The 24192-nt window shown below is 41.9% G+C and overlaps 1 protein-coding gene across 2 annotated transcripts in view; it reads left to right on the top strand.

Annotated features, from left to right (window-relative positions):
* The window catches only part of LOC140740831 (meckelin-like), a 182096-nt gene that overhangs the window by 146077 nt on the left and 11827 nt on the right, over window positions 1–24192 (top strand). For both annotated transcript variants that reach the window (XM_073070373.1, XM_073070372.1), the window contains exons 21-26: window positions 4512–4652; window positions 9539–9619; window positions 10869–10985; window positions 12498–12614; window positions 14488–14592; window positions 18879–18981. In XM_073070373.1, coding sequence (XP_072926474.1) covers window positions 4512–4652; window positions 9539–9619; window positions 10869–10985; window positions 12498–12614; window positions 14488–14592; window positions 18879–18981 — 664 coding nt within the window. The remainder of the gene's footprint in view (window positions 1–4511; window positions 4653–9538; window positions 9620–10868; window positions 10986–12497; window positions 12615–14487; window positions 14593–18878; window positions 18982–24192) is intronic.

The raw sequence follows: 24192 nt of genomic DNA, 5'->3' as shown, positions 1-24192 counted from the left end.
CTGTGACACCACTCCACTAGTTGGCATATCTCTCTCCTGTGCACCCTCTTGTCTCCATCTGAGATTCTACCAACAATGGTTGTATTGTCAGCAAGTTTATAGATGATGTTTGAGCTATGCCTAGCCACACAGTCATGTGTATAGAGAATGTAGAGCAGTGGGCTAAGCACACACCCCTGAGGTACGCCAGTGTTGATCGTCAGCAAGGAGGAGCTATTATCACCAAACCGCACAGATTGTGGTCTTCTGGTTAGGAAGTCAAGGATCCATTTGCAGAAGGAGGTACAGAGGCCCAGGTTCTGTAACTTTTCAATCAGAATTGTGGGAATGATTGTATTAAATCCTGAGTTATAATCGATGAACAGCATCCTGATATAGGTGTTTGTGTTGTCCAGCTGGTCTAAGGCCGTGTGAAGAGCCATGGAGATTGCATCTGCTGTTGACCTATTGTGGCGATAGGCAAATTGCAATGGGTCCAGGTCCTTGCTGAGGCAGGAGTTCAGTCTAGTCATGACCAACCTCTCAAAGCATTTCATCACTGTAGATGTGAGTGCTACCGGGCGGTAGTCATTAAGGCAGCACATATTATTATTCTTAGGCATTGGTGTAATCTGCACATCCCTGGGACACAGTCAGAAACCAGAGCACTAGGAGAAAGTCCACATGGTCACAGGGAAAATATGTAAACTCCACATAGATACTATCCTAGACCAGGATTGAACCCAGGTTTCCTGCCTCCAAGGCATCTGCTAAACTAACTGCACCCTGCAGTACCCCCATTGAGATTACTAAATTGTCATTCACTGAAGTAAGATTTAGAACTAAGAATATCACATGGTTTAATTCCTCCTCTGAAGAATTGATTCAATTGATTGATTTTTTTTGTTCAGAGAAGTAATTTCTGTAGGAGCAGTGGATTCCCCTGAATTTCCTTCCCTCTGCTGCTTACGGAGATCCAAACAGAATCTACCCCATGCTTAATTGTGCAAATAAATATCATCTGAAAGATGTGGTTACTATTGTTCTAGTGTGGGCAGAAGTTCCTGGAAGGAGATGAGGATGAGATTATTATTATTTTTTAATTCAGCGAGCTGTTGTGATTTGGAATGCTTTGCTTGAATGAGTGTTGAAGGGGGAATTCAGTAACTTCTTAAAAAAAAACTGGGAAAGGGCTGGTGAGTGGGATTTATTGAATTCCATTTACAAACTGCTGTCATTGTGAACTGTGTTGTTCTATGAGATAAAATGAGATATAAAAGATAGAAGCAAGCACGGTGCTATTAATCCTTCTCCATTGCTCAATGTCTCTGACTAATTCTGTACCTTGTTATCTTTCCTGTCAGGTCACTTCAATTCCTGAAGTTTCTAAAAATGTATTAGACCTTAACACAATGAGACATAGGAGCAGAATTAAGCCATTCAGCCCTTCAAATCTGCTCCATCGTTCCATCATGGTTGATTCTTTACCCCTATCAACCCCATTCTGGTGCCTTCTCTTTGATGCCCTCATTGATCAAGAACTTATCAAACTCCACTTTAAATACACTAAATGACTTGGCCTCCACAGCTGTCTAGATTCACCACCCTCTGGCTAAAGAAATTCCTCCTTTGTTCTAAAACAGATTTTCCCAACCTGGGGTCCACTGACTTCCTGCTTAATGGTATTGGTCCATGGTCTAAAAGAGATTGGGAACCCCTGTTCTAAAGGGATGTCCTTCTACTCTGAGGCTCTCTGGTCCTAGACTCCTCCACTATTGGAAACATGTAGAGTCATGAGTGAGGAACTAGCCAAAGTTGATTGGAAAGGGACACTTGCAGGGATGATGGCAGAACAGAATTGGCTGGAGTTTCTATTCAGGAGGTGCAGGATAGATATATCCGGAAGAAGTACTCTAAAGGGAGGATAAGACAACTATGGGTGACGAGGGAATTCAAAGACAGCATAAAGGCAAAAGAGAGGACATATAATATACCAAAAAGTACTGGGAAATAAGAGGATTGGGAAGTCTTTTTAAACCAACGGAAGACAACTAAAAAACTATAAGGAGAGAAAAGATGAAATAGGAAGGTAAGCTAGCCAATGATATAAAAGGGGATTGATTGGTCAGACCACTTGGAGTATTGTGAGCAGTTTTAAGACAAAGATGAAGAAGTAGGCCACTAAGCCCATCGAGTTTGCTCCATCATTCAATCATGCTGATTTATTATCCCTCTCAACCCATGATGGGGGGGGGAGGGGTTCTCATTGAAACCTTTCGAATATTGAAAGACCTAGACAGAGTGTATGTGGAGAGGGTTTTTTCTATTGTGAGTAAGTCTCGGACCAGAGCAAATGACCTCAGAATAGAGGGACTTTCCATTTAGAATAGAGATTTGAAGGAATTTCTTTAGCCAGAGGGTGGTGAGTCTGTGGAATTTATTACCATAGATGGCTGTTGAGACAGAGTCATTGAGTATATTTAAAGTGGAGTTTGATAGTTTATTGGTTATTCATGGCATCAAAGGTTATGGGAAGAAGGCAGGAGAATGGGTTTGAGAGGGACAATAAATCAGCCATGATGGGGTGGCCTAATTCATATTGTCTTAAACATCCTCTCCATGTGCACTCAATATTCGTTAGATTTCATGTGATTTCTCGCCCCCCCCCCCATTCTTCTAAACTCCAATGAGCACAGCCCAATCAAATGCCCAAAGGCATCAAACACTCCTCATACATTAACTCTTTCACACCTGGAATCATTCTTCTGAACCTCCTGTTGATCCTCTCCAATGCTAGCATATCTTTTCGTAGATAGTTGGTTGGTTGGTTGGTATCCGTCTGTTTCAAAGGACAATGGGGGATCATCATCATTGTCATCACAAGCCTGGGGCAGAAGGTACGGAGATCCCTAGATGCTTAGTCGTCAAGATCCTCTCTCAGCCTCACCAGGGTAGTCCAAAGGAAAGCTAATGAAGCAATACGTTTGGCACCAGCTGGTGGAAGGATGTTCAATGATGTCCTACTGCCTTAGGGGCTCCACTCCGGATTTGCTGTACCTGGGTTTACTCCCGTAGACTTCATCGCTCCCGAGGCTGCCCACAAGGCGGGGTGGGGGGGGGGGCAATTTACCCATAGCTGGAGATTTACTCAGCTTTTTTTAAGATAAGGGGCCCAAAACTGCTCACAATAATTCGTGTGGTCTGACCAATGCCGTACAAAGCTGCAGCGTCACTTCCTTGTTCTTGTATTCTAGTCCTCTTGAACTGATTGCAAACATTGCCTTTGCCTTTCTTATCTCAACCTGCAAATGATCCTTTAGGGAGGTCGACAGGTTCTTGATTAGTCAGGGTGTCAAAGGTTAAGGGGAGAAGGCAGGAGAATAGTGTTGAGAGGAGTAATAAATCAGCCATGATGGAATGGTGGAGCAGCCTCAGTGGGCCGAATGGCCTGATTTTGCTCCTGTGTCTTAATGGTCTTAACGATGACTGCAAATTTAGTAAATTTAATGAACTTCTAAAGCAAAGAACTGCAAATATTGGAATGAACAGATCAGGCTAGATTTGTGAAAGGAAAATTAGAGAGACCATTCCACATAAATAATAAAAACTCAAGTTCAAGTTTATTGTCATCTGACTGTACATGTATACAACCAAATGAAACAATGTTCTTCCCGACCACGGTGTGCCAAACAACATATATCACACACAGCACATAAACCAAAATACTATACTATAAATAAATTAATAAAATATAATTCAGAATGCATGTAGTAGCACAGATAAACAGTAAACAGCTCACTGTCCTAGTGATGAGACCTTGGTGCTGACAGGGTATTTATTAGTCTCACAGAAGCTGTAACCCAGTCTGGCAGTCCTAGTCCTGATGTTTCTGTACCTCCTTCCTAACGGTAGTGGGTCAAAGAAATTGTGGGATTGGTGGTAGGAATCTTCAACAAAGCCTTGGGCCCTTTGTTTTCAATACTCCGGGGGTATGTCGCAAATAGGGGGGATGGAGACCCTTTTGATCCTCTCAGTGGTTCTTACTGTCCTCTGTAGGGTCTTGCAGTCTGATGTCTTGCACACACTGTAGCAATGTAAAGAAGTCTGTATCCGTCTTCCACATTTAGTTTAAATGACTGCATTAACCAGTGGTTTGGTTGAATGCCTGAGAGTAAACAGTCTATGTACAATAGAGACAAAAGAGACTGCAGATGTGCAATCGGGAACAAGAGGAAAACTGCTGAAGGAGCTCACCGGCTTCAATGAAGAGAAATAGACAGCTGAGATTATCTGTCGAGACCCTTCATCTGAATTGGTCTATTATACAAAGTACAAAATCAATTTCCTTCCTGGACAGTGTTTTTAAAGAATGGGAGTCACAGAAACTACCTCAATTTCTCCCGTTAAAAGCAGGGCAGTTTTTCCAGAAATAAATGTAGTGTATCAAAGGTAGTTATAATTTAATATCCAGTCATTTCTTCTCTGAGTATCTTATAGAATTATCACTAAATGAAGCTTCTTAAAAATTTCAGGTTGTTGGCTTAAAGAACATCGCCAGAAGAGATCTGAATTTGAATCTACACCCTGGTCCGGATGTTGATCTGGCACCCTGGAGCCCAATTCTCCGATACGGGATATCAATGTCAATGTGGCTAATAGTCGGCTTAGCTCAGGTATGGAAACTGATCTCATTGTGCTGCCAAATGGATGACACTTCTGTTGGATTAGTAAGTAAATCTTCAGATGTATTTAACCAATGGTTAATATTAGTTAGAAATTCCCATTCAAAGTCAATACACAGAGGTGTAAAGCTAGCTAGAAATTTAGAAATATAGCAGGGGAAATATTTTCTTTCTGAAGGAAGAACAGAAAAAAACATTTCTTTAACACCTTTGTTGACTTCAGGAGGTCTAATGCGCTTGAATGGTTCATTTTGTAATGCCAGAAGCCAGAGCCAAATTGGAGTATACACGAGTACATGTATGTCCTTGAGTACTGAAGAACTTACTTACAGCAGCATCACAGGTACATCACAGTATTCACAAAAAATGTAAATAAAGCATGCAGAACCAAGAGAAATCAGTTTAGGTGTAAAGTGGTCATAGTGTTGCTATAATGTAAAGAACAGGAATTCAAAATCAGAAATAGGTTGAATATCACTGACACGACATGAAATTGTGTTAACTTTATGGCAGCAGTTCTGTGTAATATATGATAAATATAAAAAACTGAATTACAGTAATTTTATATATATGTGCAAGTGTACACACACACGCACGCACGCACCCCTGGTCAAAATTTCTGTTATTGTGAATAGCTAAGCGAGTAAAAGATGACCTGATTTCCAAAAGGCATAAAGTTAAAGATAACACATTTCTTTAATATTTTAAGCAAGATTACTTTTTTAATTTCCATCTTTTACAGTTTCAAAATAACAAAAAAAGGAAAAGAGCCCGAAGCAAAAGTTTGGGCACCCTGCATGGTCAGTACTTAGTAATACCCCCTTTAGCAAGTATCACAGCTTGTAAATGCTTTCTGTAGCCAGCTAAGAGTCTTTCAATTCTTGTTTGGGGGATTTTTGCCCATTCTTCCTTGCAAAAGGCTTCTAGTTCTGTGAGATTCTTGTGCCATCTTGCATGCACTGCCCTTTTGAGGTCTATCCACAGATTTTCAATGATGTTTAGGTCAGGGACTGTGAGGGCCATGGAAAAACCTTCAGCTTGCACCTCTTGAGGTAGTCCATTGTGGATTTTGAGGTGTGTTTAGGATTATTATCCTGTTGTAGAAGCCATCTACTTTTCATCTTCAGCTTTTTTTTTTACAGACAATGTGATGTTTGCTTCCAGAATTTGCTGGTATTTAATTGAATTCATTCTTCCCTCTACCAGTGAAATGTTCCCCGTGCCACTGGCAGCAACACAAGCCCAAAGCATGATCAATCTACCCCCATGCTTAACAGTTGGAGAGGTGTTCTTTTCATGAAATTCTGCACCCTCTTTTCTCCAAACATACCTTTGCTCATTGCGGCCAAAAAGTTCTATTTTAACTTCATCAGTCCACAGGACTTGTTTCCAAAAGGCATCAGGCTTGTTTAGATGTTCCTTTGCAAACTTCTGATGCTGAATTTTGTGGTGAGGACATATGAAAGGTTTTCTTCTGATGACTCTTCCATGAAGATCATATTTGTGCAGGTGTTGCTGCACAGTAGAACAGTGCACCAGCACTCCAGAGTCTGCTAAATCTTCTTGAAGGTCTTTTGCAGTCAAACAGGGGTTTTGATTTGCCGTTCTAGCAATCCTACGAGCAGTTCCTTCAGAAAGTTTTCAGTCCTCAACTTGACCTCCACCGTTCCTGTTAACTGCCATTTCTTAATTACATTACTAACTGAGGAAATGGCTACCTGAAAACGCTTTGCTATCTTCTTATAGCCTTCTCCTGCTTTGTGAGCATCATTTATTTTAATTTTCAGAGTACTAGGCAGCTGCTTAGAGGAGCCCATGGCTGCTGATTGTTGGGACAAGGTTTGAGGAGTCAGGGTATTTATAAAGCTTTGAAATTTGCATCACCTGGTCTTTCCTAACGATGACTGTGAACAAGCCATAGCCCTAACAAGCTAATTAAGGTCTGAGACCTTGGTAAAAGTTATCTGAGAGCTCAAATTTCTTGGGGTGCCCAAACTTTTACATGGTGCTTCTTTCCTTATTTTCACTCTAAAATTGTACAAAACAAAAATAATACACTAATCTTGCTTAAAATGTTGAAAAGAATGTTGAAAAACAAATAAAATGTAGTGAGGTAGTGTTCATGGGTTCAATGTCCATTCAGAAATCAGATGGCAGAGGAGAAGAAGCTGTTCCTGAGTTTCTGAGTGTGTGCCTTCAGGCTCCTGTACCTCCTTCCCAAATGCACTGAGATACAGTGAAAAGTCCTGCATACTGTTCGTACAGATCAGATATTAGTGCTTAATAAATCGATCATGTATTATGCCTCTTTCTTGACTTACGAAAGAACCTTGGATCAAAAACAACAGAATCCAACAAAGGTAAGATGGTAACAATGCAGAACAAAGTTTAACAGCTACGGAGAAGGCGCAGTGAAGGTAAACAATAAGTTGCAAAGTCTTAATAAAATAGAGGGTGAGGTTCAGAGTCCAAATTATCGTACTAGGGAACTATTATATAGTCTCATAACAGTGGGATAGAATAAGTATACTCATCTCAGGCTTCCAGCCAGGTACAGGTATCGATTATAACCGATGTTTCGATGACAAGCTCCGCCATCTTCATCAGGGATGATGCCCAAGCGTATCTAGTCCGGTGGTATTTATACCCCTGTAGTCCATTCCTCCTGATTGATTAGTCCTCATCCAATTAGGTTTCCACTCTCCCACCTTGTTTATGTTCAAATTCCAGTTCTTACTTAGAGCGAGACCTTTGTCTTTGTTAAAATTCATTTTTTCTATAGTTTTATTTCAAAACTGGGGTAGTAGGGTAGAATCTGAATTAGAATGAGGTTTATTATCACTGGTATGTGACATGAAATTTGTTACAAGAACCAAATTGTTCAGATAATTTGTTCAAGTGATGTTGTTTGGCGTTTGAATATTAGTTAAAGCATCATGGAGAGTCTCCTGCTCTTAAAATATCAATGTGGACACTCTAGTGTGTAGCTGAAAGGAAAATGTAGTTTTAATGTAATATGTCATTAGAAATAGGCATCTCTACCAGAACAGTTCTCCCTCAGACAATCTGAATGGATTTCTGTGTGGGATTTGAATGCTGAGCCCTGGTGAGAGTGGAACCAAGTGAGCTATTAATAACAGTCTGCTTCATTGCCTGGTTAGAGTAGGACCAAGTGAGCCACCTGTAACAGTCTCCTGTATTCTGTAGTTACTTCAGTAACCCAATGTGCAGTGTTCATTGTAACCTGATTTCACACAGAATGCCTGATTTAACACAGGGTGTTGAACACTTCTTTCATGTCTGCTCCATTGTGACATTGCCTAGATTTTCTTGCTTAGTGGTTTCCATTTCAAGTACATGATTCCCAAAAGGCTAACATCAAGATCCAAGATTATTTAATATCATTTCCAGTACACAAGTGTAAAGGAGAACAAAATAATTGTTACTATGGATCTGATGCAGCTCAAAAATATCATAATAATAATAAAATACAAAAAATATAAATACATAAGATAACTTATTTACATAGATTGGTTGTATGTCCTTAAAGTGACACAAAGCACAGGACTGCATGCAGAACACTTAGAAATAGCAAGTTATTAGAAAAGCAAACAGAATATTAATGTTTATTGTTTGGGGTAAATGAATATAAAAGTATATTTTAGTTAGATAGGGCATTGGTGAGATCACATTGGGAGAACCGTGTCCAAAATTGGTCTTCTTACTCTAGGAAGGATAGTAATTTACCAGGAATAGATAGGTTTAAGTTTATTAGACCAATATTTGGAACACACAAAATGCTGGAGGAACTCAGCAAGTTGGGCAGCATCCATGAAGGAGACCAAACAGTTAATGTTTCAGGTTAAGATTCATCATCAGAACTATTAAGAGTCTCTGCCCAAAATGTTGGCTATGTATTCCTCTCCATAGGTGCTGCCTGATCTGCTGAGTTCCTCTAGCATTTTGTCAGTGCTATTCAAGATTTCCAGTATCTGCAGAATCTCTTGTTTTGTTGTGTTTAATGCTTGGAATCGTTGGTTTATCTTGTAAGGAAAGATTGGATAAGGTAGGTTTGTATCCACTGGATTTTAGAGGAATGAGTAGGGACTCAATTGGAACATGTTAGATCCTGTGTGGTATGTTGAGGATAAGTGGATGTTGAGAAGATGTTTCCCTTTGAGTTTAAAATGAAAAGGAACTGCTTAAATATGAGTGGCTGCCCATTTTCAACAGAAGGATCAAAATCTGTTCTCTCAGAAAGTTTTGAGCCTTAAGAACTCTTCTTCAGAGAAGTGGCAGGACCAGCTTATTTGAATATTTTAAGACTGAGGAAAATTGATTCTTGAGCAAACGAATATCATCGATAGACCAAAGTGCAGAGCTGGTTACTATGTATTTATATTTATTCTGTTTTTTAATTGTGTTTTTTTGGGGCTACATCAGATCTGGAGTAACAATTATTTAATTCTGCTTTACACTTGTGTGCTGGAAATGACATTAAGCAATCTTGAATCTTGGACTTTGAATAATTGATCAGCCAAGATCTTATTAAATGGCGGAACAAGTTTGTGGGATCAAGTGACCTTCTCCTGTTGCCAATCCATGAATGACACTGTGTGCAGATGGTTCCATAACTATCTACTTATGTCATCCCCAGTGTGAGGCATTGCATATCCTTTTGTGTAATGGAGATGTGATCATAGGACTAGTCAGGAGAAGGCATCAGAGAGGAACTCATAGTAACCTTCTTATAATTGCTTCCCCTCGACCAGTGGAAAAGGGCTGGTTAGTTTGATTTTTCAGTGGGAATGCTGCATGTATTCAGATCTGGGTAAACTTCATTCAGTGGTAACTGAAGATGTTCTGACTTCTTACAGGCAGTCTTCTTCATTGGGATCTATGAACGATTTGTTGAAGACAAGATAAGGCAATTCGTTGACTTGTGCTCCTTAAGCAATGTGAGTAACTTGTGTGTACTGCTTCTCTGGCTGCCCTGTATGCAGACCAGGTTCCAGCTTATTTTCATTTAACCATGCACACCTATACAGCTAAACAAAACATCGTTCCTCTGGGGCCAAAGTGCAAAACACAGTACGTATAGTCAGATACAGCACATATAATTATGATGGACACAATACAGATGGAGTTAATGCAAGCAGGTTTTTTCCACTGAGATTGGGTGGGACTAATACTTTAAGGGGAATATGAGGGAAACTTCTTCAATCAGAGGGTCCTGAGAGTGTGAAAACAGCTGCCAGTGCAAGTGGTGCTTGATTTCAACATTTAAGAGAAGTTTGGATAGGTACATGGATGGTAGGGGTATGGAGGGCTATAGCCCCTGTGCAGGTCAATGGGAGTAGGCAGTTTAAATGGTTTGGTATGGACTTGATGGGTTGAAGGGCCTGTTTCTGTGCTGTACTTTTCTATGTCTCGATGATTCTAAGTCTCCCGCTCGCTGTGAAAATGGGGGACATCTCGCTGTCTATTATTAGGGAGAGAGAGACAACCTGTGGTTTGTCGAATGCTGGATGAAATGCAATAGTCTGTGGGGTAACTGCAAGGTCTGTGTCTTTGCTATCGCTTAGCTCACGCTTGTGCTCGGTAGTGGGTGCGCTTTTTTTTGCTGGAGGGGATTGTTGCCTTGCTACCACTTACGCACAGGAGGGGGGAACTGGGGGGGGGGCTTTGGGGTTCTCATGTTTAACTGTCGTTCATGCTTTGGGGGACTTCTGTTTTCATGGATGTTTGCGAAGAAAAAGCATTTCAGGATGTATATTGTATACATTTCTCTGACATTAAATTGGACCTTTGAACCTTTGAAAGCCTGCCTCAGTATAGGCGGCCTGCAGTCAGTGTGGGTAATGAGTGCACCGATGTAAAGAAAAATTGCACCATTGTGCAGTGTGCATGTGCACCATTGAAAAGCATTGTACATGCCTAAAGCCACCTGTACAAGGGACTCACAGGGGACCCAGAATGAAGATACACAGGCTTTGGATCATGTAGCCGTAGCAATGTGAGAATAGATGTTCCAATATCCAGCCATCTTCTTTTCCTGTCGAAACTTCCTTAACTCACTGCAATAGTCCTCACAAAAGCTGGTGACCCTTTTTTCCCCCAAGTTTCACTGTAAAATAGAAATAACAGCACCTTTTTCTTTTTTTGCCTGTCGACAAAGTATTTATAGTTCTTTTACATTGCTCACAGGTATCGGTTTTGGTCTTGCTGCATAAGTGTTACGGTTTCTACATCCATGGACGATCAGTGCACGGTCAAGCTGACATTAATATGGAGACAATGTATCTCAATCTTAAGAAAGAAGAGGTAATCAGCTGATTCATTTTATCAGTTTGGGCTAGTTTTATCTTGAAAGCAAATATAATTTGCACCCACCCAAGAACCAATAAAATTGGAAGAGGATTATGTCATGTGACCTTTCATTCAGTAATACTTTAACTTCTCCTTTGACTGATGTCCATTTTCCCATGAACTAACCTTATCCCCTGATTGATTTAGTTCAGTAATCTACGAATCCCACATTTGAATATTTGTGATAACTGAACAGTAACTGTGCGATCACTTGTTGAATATGATGCTCTCCTAAGAGGTTATTTCCTTAATGGAAAATGCCTGCTCTTGACTTTGTTTAACGTAGAGAGGCTGTAGCACAAGGAACCACCACGTGGTCTTTGACAGATCAGGGTCAGGGTCCAGTGGTATGACATGCAGGACAATTGGAGACCTTTCATTGCTGCAGCCCTCCTCCACCTTCACTGCTGTTGTCACGCGTCATCGTCTTCCGCCAGCTCCAGCGTTGGATCGCTCTTTGTCTGGAACCTCACCCATGGGCGACCCTACCAGGAGTTAAGCTCCAGGTGGCATTGCTGTTGGGATCTCAGGATCTCACAAGCCTCTCCACCCAGACAAAGTGGAGGCAGACAACTGAACAGCAGCAGAGTGGCTCAGCTAGTTAAGCTGCTGCCTCACAGTGCAGAGACTCGGGTCCAAGCCTGATCTGTGTAGACTGCTTGTGTTTTTTCCCCAGGTACTCTGGTTTCCGGCCATACCCCAGGGGCATGTGGGCCAGAAGTTTATTTGGTTATAGAAAATTACTTCGAGCGTGTAAATTCATGGTAGAGGGTCGGGAGAATGAGGTTAATGTAGGATTAGAGAAATGGCATATTTGCCATGGACTCCTTGCCTGGTTCAGTGCTACATCTCTCTACGATTCTATGATCAACTTCCCACTGTGTCAGAATGCCTGACGCACGATACTTGTGACGAAAGAAATTTCTCCTCATTTTGGTCCTATAAGGAAAAGTCTTTGTCCTGTAACTATGATATGCAGGTATTTCCTTGGCAAATGGGGCAGATCTCTTAACCTGGAGGTGGTTAAGTGAAGACACAAGAGATTCTGCAGATGCTGGGAATCCTGAGCAACGCACACAAGTTGTCTGAGTTCCTCCCGCACCTGGTGGCAGTTGGGTTCAGGAGTGTTCGGCAAATAGGATGGAGGAAAATGAACACCTTGACTCATTTGTGTATGAACAATTTTTTTTTGTACTCAAGGGTCAAAATTTGGACTAGCTTTTTCTAGATATTTGCTCTTTTCAGCCAAAGTTTTCTCCGTTTGCTGTATAAAGGGTAACTGGATGTCCCAGGGTCTGAAATAGGAAGATCTACACTTATCAGAGATGCCAGTGAACACAAACAAGGAGTAAAAGTGATGGAAACAATGAGGTAGTGAGGGAAGGGACAACAGCAGATGGAAATCAGGATGATGACGGCTCTGAATTAGCTTACTGACGTTCTTTAATCTTTCCCTTTTTCTAACAGGATAATCTTTGTGCAATGAGAGGCCTTGAGCCCAACATGGAGATCCAGACTTTTGAAGTCCTAATTTCTAGCAAGGTCAGACAACAATATGACAGGATACTATCACCATTGAATGAGGTACTTGTTTTTCTTTTCTATTGACTTGTTATCATTTTATTGGAAAGATTGCTTCATTTTAAAAAAATGAACTATTAGCCTCCAGTCTTGCTGAGGAAGTTGTTGATATTTTGGGGAGACTTTTTAGTTCTATGTGTAGTCAGCCTCCATTTGTTTAGCTGTTTACACTGTAGGTGCTAGAATTCTACCCCTACCCTCATCTCTTCCATGTTCCCCTCTTCTTCTCCATTTGGATGCACCAACAAACCTTCCCTATTATCCAAGCCTCTAAAATCTCCTCCTTGTTCTTGCCGAATACACCTTCTTTGAAGCAAAGTGGCACACAGAAAATGCTGGAGGAACTCAGCAGGTCAGGCAGTATCCACAGAGAGGAATACAGCTGCAGACTGAGACGTTTCATCAGGACTGTTTATGGATGCTGCCTGACATGCTGAGTTCCTTCAGCGTTTTGTGTGTGTTGCTCTGGATTTCCAGCATCTGGAATTTCTCTTGTACTTATGATTTGAAGCAGAGTGATGACATTGGGAGCCGGAGACACAACAAAAGCAGGATTTATGACAGCTTCTTGCAGTCTTGGTAGTTGACATGGATGTGCTAACAAAACCGTTAGTCTAGGTCATGACAGCAGGATAAATTTTTACAGCTCAAGGTGTTAAAGGAACTTTGGAGGAGAACTGAGGGATTGAAAAGCATCTTAGAAATGGGGGAAGAATGTTCAGTTATGCAAAGATAAACAAGGTTTTGGATGCTATTATAGTTGAACTTTGAATTCTGACTAATCATTTGGTGTCTAGGTAATCACAGATTTAGTTTGGAGTGTATGGTTTTGGCAGAAAATCAATGGTTCAAGTTCAAGTTTAATGTCTTTCAACCAAACATATGTATTCAGTGAAACAAAACATCATTCCTTTGGGACCAGGATGCAACATTTCTGTACCCTCAGATGCAGCTGACCTGCTGAGTTTTTCCAGCATTTTTTCGTTTATCTAAATTCCATTTTCTTCTTATGCTTAATTTCCATGCAGCAAATAAATTATTCCCAGTCATACACGGTGATTGTTGTGTTAAAGCTTTCTACTCTGCCTTTGGAATTCATTCCACTCTGGAGCCAACATAGAGCACCCACATTCCTCCTCCCAACTACCTCCCACGTAAGCTAATCTTACGTATACAGGACCACACGCAACAGTTACCTGCACGTTGTGTTTTATAGGATTGATTTTTTGTTCATATTTATTGAGTTTGTATAGTACTTTTCTGCTGCATTAGATGCTAAGTAACAATCATTCTGTTCTCCTTTACATTCGTGCACTGAAGAATGACAAACTACCTTGAATCTTCAGTTGTGACGTTCTGCAGGTGTGATTATTGCTTACTGCCCATTACACCACTTGCAGTTAGGGCAGCAATGAAGGTCCTCCATCCCTGTCTGTCCTTGGCCACTCAGATATAGAAGGATTCTTCATTGCTGTTCCCATAACAGTTTTGTTTTTCCAGTGGGGCTTGCTAGCCCTGAGCTGAACCCCCAAATCTAGAGGGCCGGTGGACCATTCTTAGTCTGGCCTCTACCCTTTCACCTGTTTGACGTGGATGACCCTACCAAGAGGCAAAGCATAAATCCAGCCAACATAACTCTCTGGGTCATTGAGGCACACAAGCCTCCAAACCCTAAGAGGACGTTGTGGTCCTCTTGGAGGAGATGTGATTATACAGTTTAATGCAATTGACTGGGTTAGGGTTCTGGGCAAACTTTTTTTTAAATTTGTGCATTGGACTTTGTTATACAACGACAGAGACTAAACATATGGCCGAACTTGATCTTGGAAGTGGAACCCTTTGATCGCTTCTTCATCCATGTTGTTTATCCTTAAAGGTGGCAAGAAGGAGTCATGCCAGGCCTCTGGACTCCCCCACTCTGCAGCAGAACCTGAAGGCATACTTCACAATGAACAAGTTCCTTTCATCCTTCCTGGAACACGTGAGCTGGCACATCCTACTTTGCTTGTTGCGTGATGTTGCTAAATAGTGAATTTTGTAGTGGGGTTGCCAGTGTTAAAAATGATTTTTAGAGGTTAATTGGTATTTCTGGGTGAATTGTGTGAAACTTCTACAGAAACCCACTGTCAGGGCACCAATAAAGGCCAATGACCCTACCTACCTGTGATGCCGCTTTCAAGGAATTATCCCTCTGTTCCACCGCACTCAGTGTCCTGCTGCTTACCGTGGAAGCTGTACACTGGGTTGGCCTCCCCAAGTGCAACACCTCACACTTGTCATCTGCTATTCTTCAGCCCATTTTTTCAGCTGGCCCCCATTCTGCTGCAGACTATGAAAGTCTCCCTTGCAGTACACTACATCCCCAATCTTGGTGTCATCTACAAATTTGCTGATCCAATTATCACATTATCATCCAGATCATTGATATAGATGGCAAACAACAACAGACCCAGCAGTACACCGCCAGCCACGGGTCTCCAGTCGGAGATAACTCATTGCCTCTCTTTCCCGTTGTCAGCTATCACAACTGCAACAGATGCCTACGGGGTAAATTTTAAAACCTCCCTGAATTCCCCTGAATGCAATAAAATATATTTCCATGCTCTGACCAACAAGGCTAGCATTGAATAAACACTCCCGTGCCTAGTGAAGCGGGTGCTGAATATATTTCCATGATCTTCTGCTGCTGCAGCCCATCCACTGCAAAATTTGACATGTTGTGCATTCAGAGATGCCTTTCTGCACACCACTGTTGCAAGCTGTGGTTATATGAGTTATTGTCACCTTCCTGTCAACTTGAACCAGTCTGGCTATTCTAGATTTCTTTTATACTTTCATCCCCGTACCTCCTAGACTGCTTCAGGCTGGTTTGTGATGTTGAGTTCTCTATAATCGCATTTAACCTTCTCTCTTTCGTCTTATCCTTCATTTCATGTTCCTCAGCATTGCTGAGAGTGGAGGATAGGGAGCCTTTTCATGTAATTAATACGGTTTTGTTCCGAATCTTCGCCATATCCCTTTTGAAAGGTCTTCCACTGCTCTGGCACTGATTTGCTTTCAAGTAGCTGTTTCCAGTCTCTGCTGCGGTTCATATCTTATCCCAGTAATGCTGGCCTTTCTCCAGTTCTGAACTGTTACTCCCAGCCTGTCTTTGTCCTGTTTTCATAGCCACAATAAACAGTGGGAGAGAAACATACTTGCAGCGGAGAGACCAGTGGTAAGATGATTGATTGGGAATGTGTTTTTAATATTTTGCATGACAGCAACTATGACCCTGATAAAACTGGCTGTTGAGTTTTGAAAGCAAAAAATTGTAGCTTGCTTTTAACAGCTGGCATTTGTTTATGATGGGAGCAGTTCAGCTGAGACACTCAGAGTTCAAAGTAAATTTATTATCGAAGTACATATATCTTCACCATATACTACTGTGCAATTCATTTCCTTGTGGGCATTCAGAATAAATACCAAGAAGCACCATAGAATCAATGAAAAAGTGCACACAACAAGACAGACAAAGAACCAATATGCAAAAGGCAACAAACAGTGCAAATACAAAACAATAATAATACATGAATATGGATAAATATTGAGAACATAAGATGAAGAGCTTTTGAAAGGGAGTCCGTAGGTTGTGGGAACAGTTGAGTGATGGGACAAGTGAAGTTGAATAAAGTGATCCCCTGTGGTTCAAGAGCCTGGTGGTTGAGGGGTAATAACTTTTCCTGAATCTGGACATATGCACACAGACAGAGTTGTGCACATCATGTGTACACACAGGAACAGTACATGTGTGTGTATGTGTGCAAGTACAATGCAAATTGTGCATAGACTGTTTCTGGGAGGGTGGGTACGTGTGCACAAGTACGCAGCACATAGATAAATATATAAGGCCAGACAAAATACGCACACACAAGTAGACACTCCTACTCCCCCACTTTCCCACTTCCATGCTCTCCCATTCGCTTCCTCTCTTCCAACTCCCTCACTCCTCCCTAACACTCTCCATTCACTCTCACTCATTCACTTTCTCACTCACTCTCTTATTCTCTCACTGTCTCTGCTTCTCAGGCCATTAAGTTGGCTGCACTTACTTTTCAGTGGGAATGGTGCTTGTAGGAAACAGACTGTACTATACATTTGCTTCCAGTCAATCTTGTTGGCTGGAACTGCTGTTCTTTTAAATAGCATCTTATTAACATTATGTTTGTGTCTATGTCCACTGTCAGTTTTAAGTTATTGCTTTCCCTGAACTCCTTGTCTTCTCTGCATCCTGTCTCCCAGTTGTTTGAAGTTATTGCTAGGACTTGGGTGAAGGCAGTGCTATCATCCCCCTTCTTAGCCTCAGAATATACTTCAGCACTTTGTGATTTTTGCAAGATGTCATCTGGTATTAATTGTGATGAGCAGCAACAAGGTCTTGTGTGTTTTCTGTTGTCTCAGTCACACTTATGAGAATTTGGGGACCAAGATGTTACATGCAATTGACTTTATTCTAAATGAACGGCCAGATTCACAAAATATGCCTAGGTTGACATAACACCCCATTACTCATGACTAAAGTACTTCTATGTCATGGACTCATGGGAAAAGGCTCTTTGGCACATACGCATCCATGCCAACCAAGGTGTATGTTCAAGCGGATACCATTTCCCATATCTCTCTAAACTCTAGTTATCCATTTAGCTGGCCACGTACTTCTTAAAGATATCTATGTCTTGTTCTTAATTATGGAGCACCTTATCAATTCTTTCCAAGTGTTATGCTGTTCATTTTACTCAGTGCTACATTGATCCACTTTATTGTTCTCCCTTCTATGTGAAAGGACAGGTCTAGAACTGTTTATAGTCAAAATATAACTGTATAAGAAATGATAATAAAAAAGCTAGGGGTTACAGCAAGAAGGAGTTGGGTACTGTTTTTTAAAAATTATTTAATATAAATTAACGTAACATGACTCGCTTAGGTAGGCTTCTTAGTCATCATAGATGACTTAGGCCCAATGGCCTGTCTCGATGTTGTGTTACTCTATGACTTACCAGCTTGGTAAGGAGCCAGTGAGGTTGAAATTCCACGCCTTTCAAAACATTCACGCTGAAATCCAAGCCTTTGATAATTGTTTTGAGTTTGCAAACAATGCTTTTATTGCATGGGTCAATTAGCTACAAGCCTCCCTCCAAAACATGATCTAGTCTATCCTCCTGTGCGGATGTGATTTTACAGGAAGAGAAACAAAGATTTACTTGTCTGTAAAGCAGAATGAAAGGACTTCCTTGCAGTTTCTTGAAAAGAGCCACGTCTTCCTGTTGACTGGGTCCAATCTTTCCTCAGCCATAAACCAATCAGTTGGTTATTTACCTCATCACTGTTACGAGGTTTCCCACAGGACACGGGACTTTCTTGTTAGGTTTGAACTGCTATAGGAGATTCTAGCTTTGACATATTTTAGTATTAGGAATATTTGGAACTAAATAAAAAGAAAAAGACTCCTGTTCCTTAAGTATATTTCATAATCTCTTAATGACCCCAGTTCTTTACAGCGGGTGAGGTGTCCACTGTTAAATGTAGAAAACACAGCAACAGATCCCAGAGAAAGAAATTTGATCTTCTGTGTTTTTCTGTGTAGTTGATTGAGTGTTGTTTTTCTGACAGTGAAATGGGTATATAATCTCCATTATATACCCTTCCTCCACTTGAGAGTTCAGAAGGAGCCCTGGTTTGACAGATCCTTTGAAAGATGGCCCCCCTGACAGTGCAGCACACCCACTGCCAAGTCAGCCTGGAAACACCCACTGCCAAGTCAGCCTGGAATTTCCAAGTTAGGTTTGCTGGAGAGGAAGGAACTCAGAATGCACATTCAGAGGTGAGAATTTAGCACAGTAGCTTAGTGGTTAGTGCTTCAGAGCATCAGTGATCACTGATTAAGGTCCAATTCCCACCACTGTCACTAAAGAATTTGCACATTCTCCATGTAACTGTTTCTTCCATCTGCTCCAGTTTCCAAAGATGTACGGTTAGGGTTAGCAAGTTCTGAGCAGGCTATGTTGGCTCCAGAAGCATGGGAACATTTAAGGAATGGCCCCCAGCACAGTCGTCAGACTGTCTTGCTCATTGACACAAGTGACAAATGTCACTGCATATTTCGATGTTTCAATGTACATGTGACACATACAGCTAATCTAATGCCTGGCTAACCATGCACCTGTTTGCCAGGTAGCATCAGCTCTTCGTCCATTTCCTGTGTGATGTGGTGTACTGCTCTCTACACAGGCTTACAAAGACATGGACTACGTTGTGAAGGAAAAGCTCTTTCTGGAACGCATCTTGGACTTTGAGTTCCAGCGATCAGATGACAGAAGTTTCTTTTATAATGGTAAGAACTACAGGTTTGGCAATATCTTGGAGCCCAACACCATATTCAAGACATTCAAGATTGCTTAATGTCATTTCCAGTACATTAGTGTAAGGGAGAACAAAATTGTTGTTACTCTGGATCTGATGCCGCACGAAAAACCCACAATAAGATAAATATCACAACAATGAAAAAACATCAATATTATTACACAAGATAGCCTTTATACATACATTGATTGTATGTCCATAAAGTGACATTAGGCACAGGAGTGCCTGTACATAAGGTCAGGGGTCACCAACCTTTTATGCACCATGGACTGGTTTAATATTGCCAATATTCTTGCCGGGGGTGGGGGGTTGTGTTAATCACGACCGGAATATAGGTGTTAAGTCAACTATAAGTCACTTATAAGTAGCTAATACACTCAATTTCATTTCTAAAAGGGTTTATCTAACGAATTTAATATTAAACACACCACGCATATTTTCCTCGCATGAATATAGTGATAAGTCAATTTTAACTCACTTATAAGTCAATAGCATCATAACATTTTAAGTAATGTTTGGATATTAAACACACAGTACATATTTTCCTTGAGTGAACAAATAAAATCATTGCAACACACCATATATAACCATATAATAATCACAGCACGGAAACAGGCCATTCCGGCCCTCCTAGTCCGTGCCGAACTCTTAATCTCACCTAGTCCCACTGACCTACACTCAGCCCATAACCCTCCACTCCTTTCCTGTCCATATACCTATCCAATTTTACCTTAAATGACACAACTGAATTGGCCTCTACACCAGTGAGAGGACAAGGTAAGGGCCAGAAGCCATGGCAGTTGCAGTCCGGAGAGAGCGACCGACCGAGTGAGAAGTGCGACAGGGCGTGCACCCCCCCCCCCCCACCCCCATAGGTAGGTAGAATCTATCGGCCAACAAAAGTTTAGCTTGAGGGATGACTTTCAGTAGATCACAGCAAGGTAGCTGCTCTGCTACTTATGAAACCCTGAGCCCGAATTAGGTTGTCTGCAAATAATTTAGCACCGGGTTTCCCACGAATATTCGGTGTGCTAAACAGGTTTAGAGGCGGCGCCCATCTGTCCGCGCTCCAGGCCAGTAGCAACGGCACTTGCCCGAAGCCAACCAGTGATCCCTGGCTCAAGGGTATCACTGCGTGTAGGTGACTGATGACCTCGCATGTGTTCAAGTTCAATAGTGGGCATGAGAGGGAATGAGGAAAGGTGCAGCTGACTCAGATCGTTTCGTATCGCCAAATCATATCGTTTCCTCGCACAGTGGTTGGGGACCACTGCATAAGGTGACTGACAGGAAGTGATAAAGTAGTGGTGGCTGGGGCTGTGGATATGTGTATTAGTAGGTGGTAGAGGCAGGTTCAGTATTGTCATTTGAAGTAAAATTGGATAGGTATATGGACAGGAAAGGAATGGAGGGTTATGGGCTGAGTGTAGGTCAGTGGGACTTAGGTGAGAGTAAGCGTTTGGCATGGACTGGAAGGGCCGAGATGACCTGTTTCCGTGCTGTAATTGTTATATGGTTATATGAGATGTTGATCCGCCTTACTGTTTGGGGAAATAACTGTTTTTGAGTCTGGTGGTCCTGGCATATCCTTATAGCTTTACATCGTTCACATAGCTGGACATCTCCAACCTTGTTATTCTGGCTCCTTCCCTCTTCCTTTCTATTCCTGAAGAAGGGTGTCAGCCCGACAGGTCGACTGTTTACTCCCCTCCAGGTCATGGATGCTGCCTGACCTGCTGAGTTCCTCCAGCATTTTGTATGTGTTACTCTGGATTAATAGCATCTGCGAAATCTCTTGTATTTATGTACAGATGGCTCTCCTTATCCACGAATTCCGCATGTGCGAATTCAACCAACCGCGAATCACGAAAACCCGGAAATGCTCTTCCAGTACTTGTTGTTCGAGCATGTACAGACTTTTTTTCTTGTCATTATTCCCCAAACAATGCAGTAACAACTAACAACTATTTTACATAGCATTTACATTGTATTAGCTGTTATAAGTAATCTAGAGATGATTTAAAATATACGGGAGGATGTGCGTGAGTTATCGTGGATCGGGATCGAAAAAAATCGGAAGTTCTCTTACTAAGTAAGTCGGAACAGGTACATCCGGTATTATTTAGCGTCAGTTAGCCAAACGTTTGCATTTGTATAGCGTATATATTTTACCTTTCTATGCATATAAAACACTTAAGAACATATGTTTCAGCGCCGGGCTCGGGAAGTTCCTGAGTTCGATCTAGTGACAGATTGCTATTGAGTGCGCTCTCCACCATGTGGCTTGATGTGGAGGATCAGAAACCCAAAACGCAATAATTAAACCACTGCGTTGCTTTGTAATAATTGAAGCTTTCATTGGGGCAGGACCTTTCACATGCTCTATTAAAATTGTTCCGATCGTTGACCGACTGTAGCCTAACGCTTTTCCAATGACTGATGGCGTTTCATCTCTTTCCGATCGCTTTATTACTTCCACCTTATTTTCAATTGCGATCGTGATTATTTTCATGAACAGAAACACCGCGGATTCAGAGCTACGCCGGGTCCTAATGCCCACCGCTCTGACCATGTTAAATAAAGTCCGGGGTTCCGCTGGGTCCTAAAGACCACTTCACTGATTCAGGTTAAATCAGGGACTTGAGCATCTGCGATTTTTGGTAACCGCGGGGGTCTCGGAACCAATCCCCCGCGGATAAGGAGGGCCGACTGTATATATCCTGTTATTTATCCAACTTCCCATTATACTGTTTTCTTTTACCTGCCCTCATCTTAGCATTTGAATAAACCCATCTTGCCCCATTGCTTCCTCAACTTTTCAGCCTTTACCCCACGATGTTCTGCATCAGCAAACATTCCCAGTTGCAAGCAGACAACAGAATTGATGTGCAGAATCTGTTCCATTTGCGCAACCTCATTGTGGTATTTTTATTGGCTTTGGTGAAGGCATTGTTTTGAGTTTGGCTAAAGAAGTTCTGAGAGCAGTTGTACAAGTTTAACATGCTCCAAGGCCATTGGATTTCCTCCCTGAACCAGTGACCCTGCCAAAAAATTGAGATGTAGTTAACCATGAAGAGTTTTCCCTCATAGTGTGAAATGTTGACGAGTATATTGTAAAGAATTGTGCTGAATTCACTGTTGATTTTTCTGGAATGGAATGAAATGAATACGCCCATGTATGCAGCTTTGCATTTTTTGTAGAGTGTAAAATAAATGCCTCTCCAATTTAGAGCTGGGTGTAGATTTCAGTATAACTGTACCAGCAAGAACCCGTGCTTTTATCATCTCCTGACCTTCATCAGCTCTGTGCTGAATGTTCTTTGACCTCTTCTCCGATGTCTCCATATCTTCTGTCCTCTCCTTGTCTTTCTCAGCACTTGCAAAAACCCAGGTTTGGTAACATCCTCTATTGATACCTCATTTACCTCACAGGCTCCACAGATTTTTCGTGACTTGTGCCTCGTGATGTCCAGCATCACTTGACCTCCCCAGCTGTGAACAGATGCCAAATGTTGGTGTGCAGAATCTGGTCCATTACTACTGTCCCACACTAGGATAGCCAGTATGTATCCTGCCTTCACCTCTCACCTCACCTCAATCAGCCCATTATCCAGAGGCAGGAAATGTTCAGTGGCAAGTTCTTCCCTCTTCCCAGGCGATAACTCCCTTCTATCCCATCCCTCCACCTCACTCCCAGGAGGCATTAGAAAGTCAGTGTAGCTCACTATTCTGGAGATATTTTTATTTTATTGCGATACAGCACAGAATAGGCCCTACAGCTCTTCAAGCTGCTCAGCTCAGCAACCCACTGTGGCCTAATCACAGGACAATTTACAATGACCGATTAACCTACCCATCGGTACGTCTTTAGACTGTGGAAGGAAACCAGGAGCACCCAGAGGAAACCCACGCAGTCACAGGGAGAACGTACAAACTCCTTACAGGCAGTGGTGGGAACTGAACGCTGGTTGGTTGTACCGTAAAGCATTGTGCTAACCACTATGCTGCCGAGTCCCTATATGGGTAGCGGCCATAAGATCTATACAAGAGAAGGAGTAGGGCTTAATCATTCCACTCCTTGAGACTGCTTTGCCGTTCAATAGAATAGACGGCTGATCTAACCTCAATCTCAATCACCTGCCTGATCCCTATAATCCCCTGTACTACAGAACTCTGTTCTGCTTAATCTTAAATATTTTTAATGGTTCTATGTCTGTAACTGGAAATTCCAGAGGTTCTTGACGTCCCTGACTACAAGCAGCCATGAATCATCTACCTTTCAAATACCTTCAAACTCTACTGTATTTCATCAAGGGCACCGCTCTTTCTTAACTGGGAACAGTGTGGCATAATGAAAACTTCGAGATTCAAACCTTAATTTTATAAAGTATGAAGTATTGTTACGAACCCCGTAACTGGGTCACTTACCAGCAAAGATAGAGAGGTCCGTTGAAGTCTGAGGGTACTATTTTTAAACATTTTTATTTATAAAGGGGCACAAAAGTAAGGTTAATACAAACATTCAGATAATATACGTCGTCAATACTCAATCTAAAGCGCGGGTATAGTAATAATCATCAATAAGAAGTAGCTCTATTGCTTTGTCTAGGGGTAAAAATATTGTCCGATGGAAATATAAAAGCCTCTCGAGCTCATGCAGGCTTTAGCCGTTTGGGGACCGCTGGGTTTCACTTGTTGGAGAGAGAGAGAGATTTTTGGTGAGAAAAGAAACTTGCCAGTCTTTTTGGACGCAAGCCGTTGAATCGGGAACGTGGGTTCCCCGTTGTCAGTTCGAAGTCCTTTTCTGTGTTATCAGCCACCCGTTCCCCGGGCTGGGGGAAATGGACCACACGTGGCTTCCGAATAGCTTCCCGTTATCACGGGAGCGATGAGCGATGGTGTCTCCTTCTGGTGCGTCGCTAGGGGACTGCCCCCTGCAGCCCCTCTTTTATCTTGACTTTGCAGGGTTGTAGATGTCAATCAAGGTGGGGTGATTCAATCCCCACCCCACATGGCCCGAGGGTGTACACGTAGCCCTGATAGCTGGCACGTAGCATAGGGTTGCAATCCACAAAGGTGTCTCCAAGAAACAATGGTCAAATCCGTTGCGTTGTCTTTCTGAGGATTCTCTCTCATTTCCTGGGTCCAAGACCCGAATTAATAGCGATCTTGCGATTCTCAG

The sequence above is a fragment of the Hemitrygon akajei genome, chromosome 17 (assembly GCF_048418815.1).
Source record: "Hemitrygon akajei chromosome 17, sHemAka1.3, whole genome shotgun sequence".
NCBI lineage: Eukaryota > Metazoa > Chordata > Chondrichthyes > Myliobatiformes > Dasyatidae > Hemitrygon > Hemitrygon akajei.
This window is presented reverse-complemented; position numbering and strand designations above follow the sequence as displayed.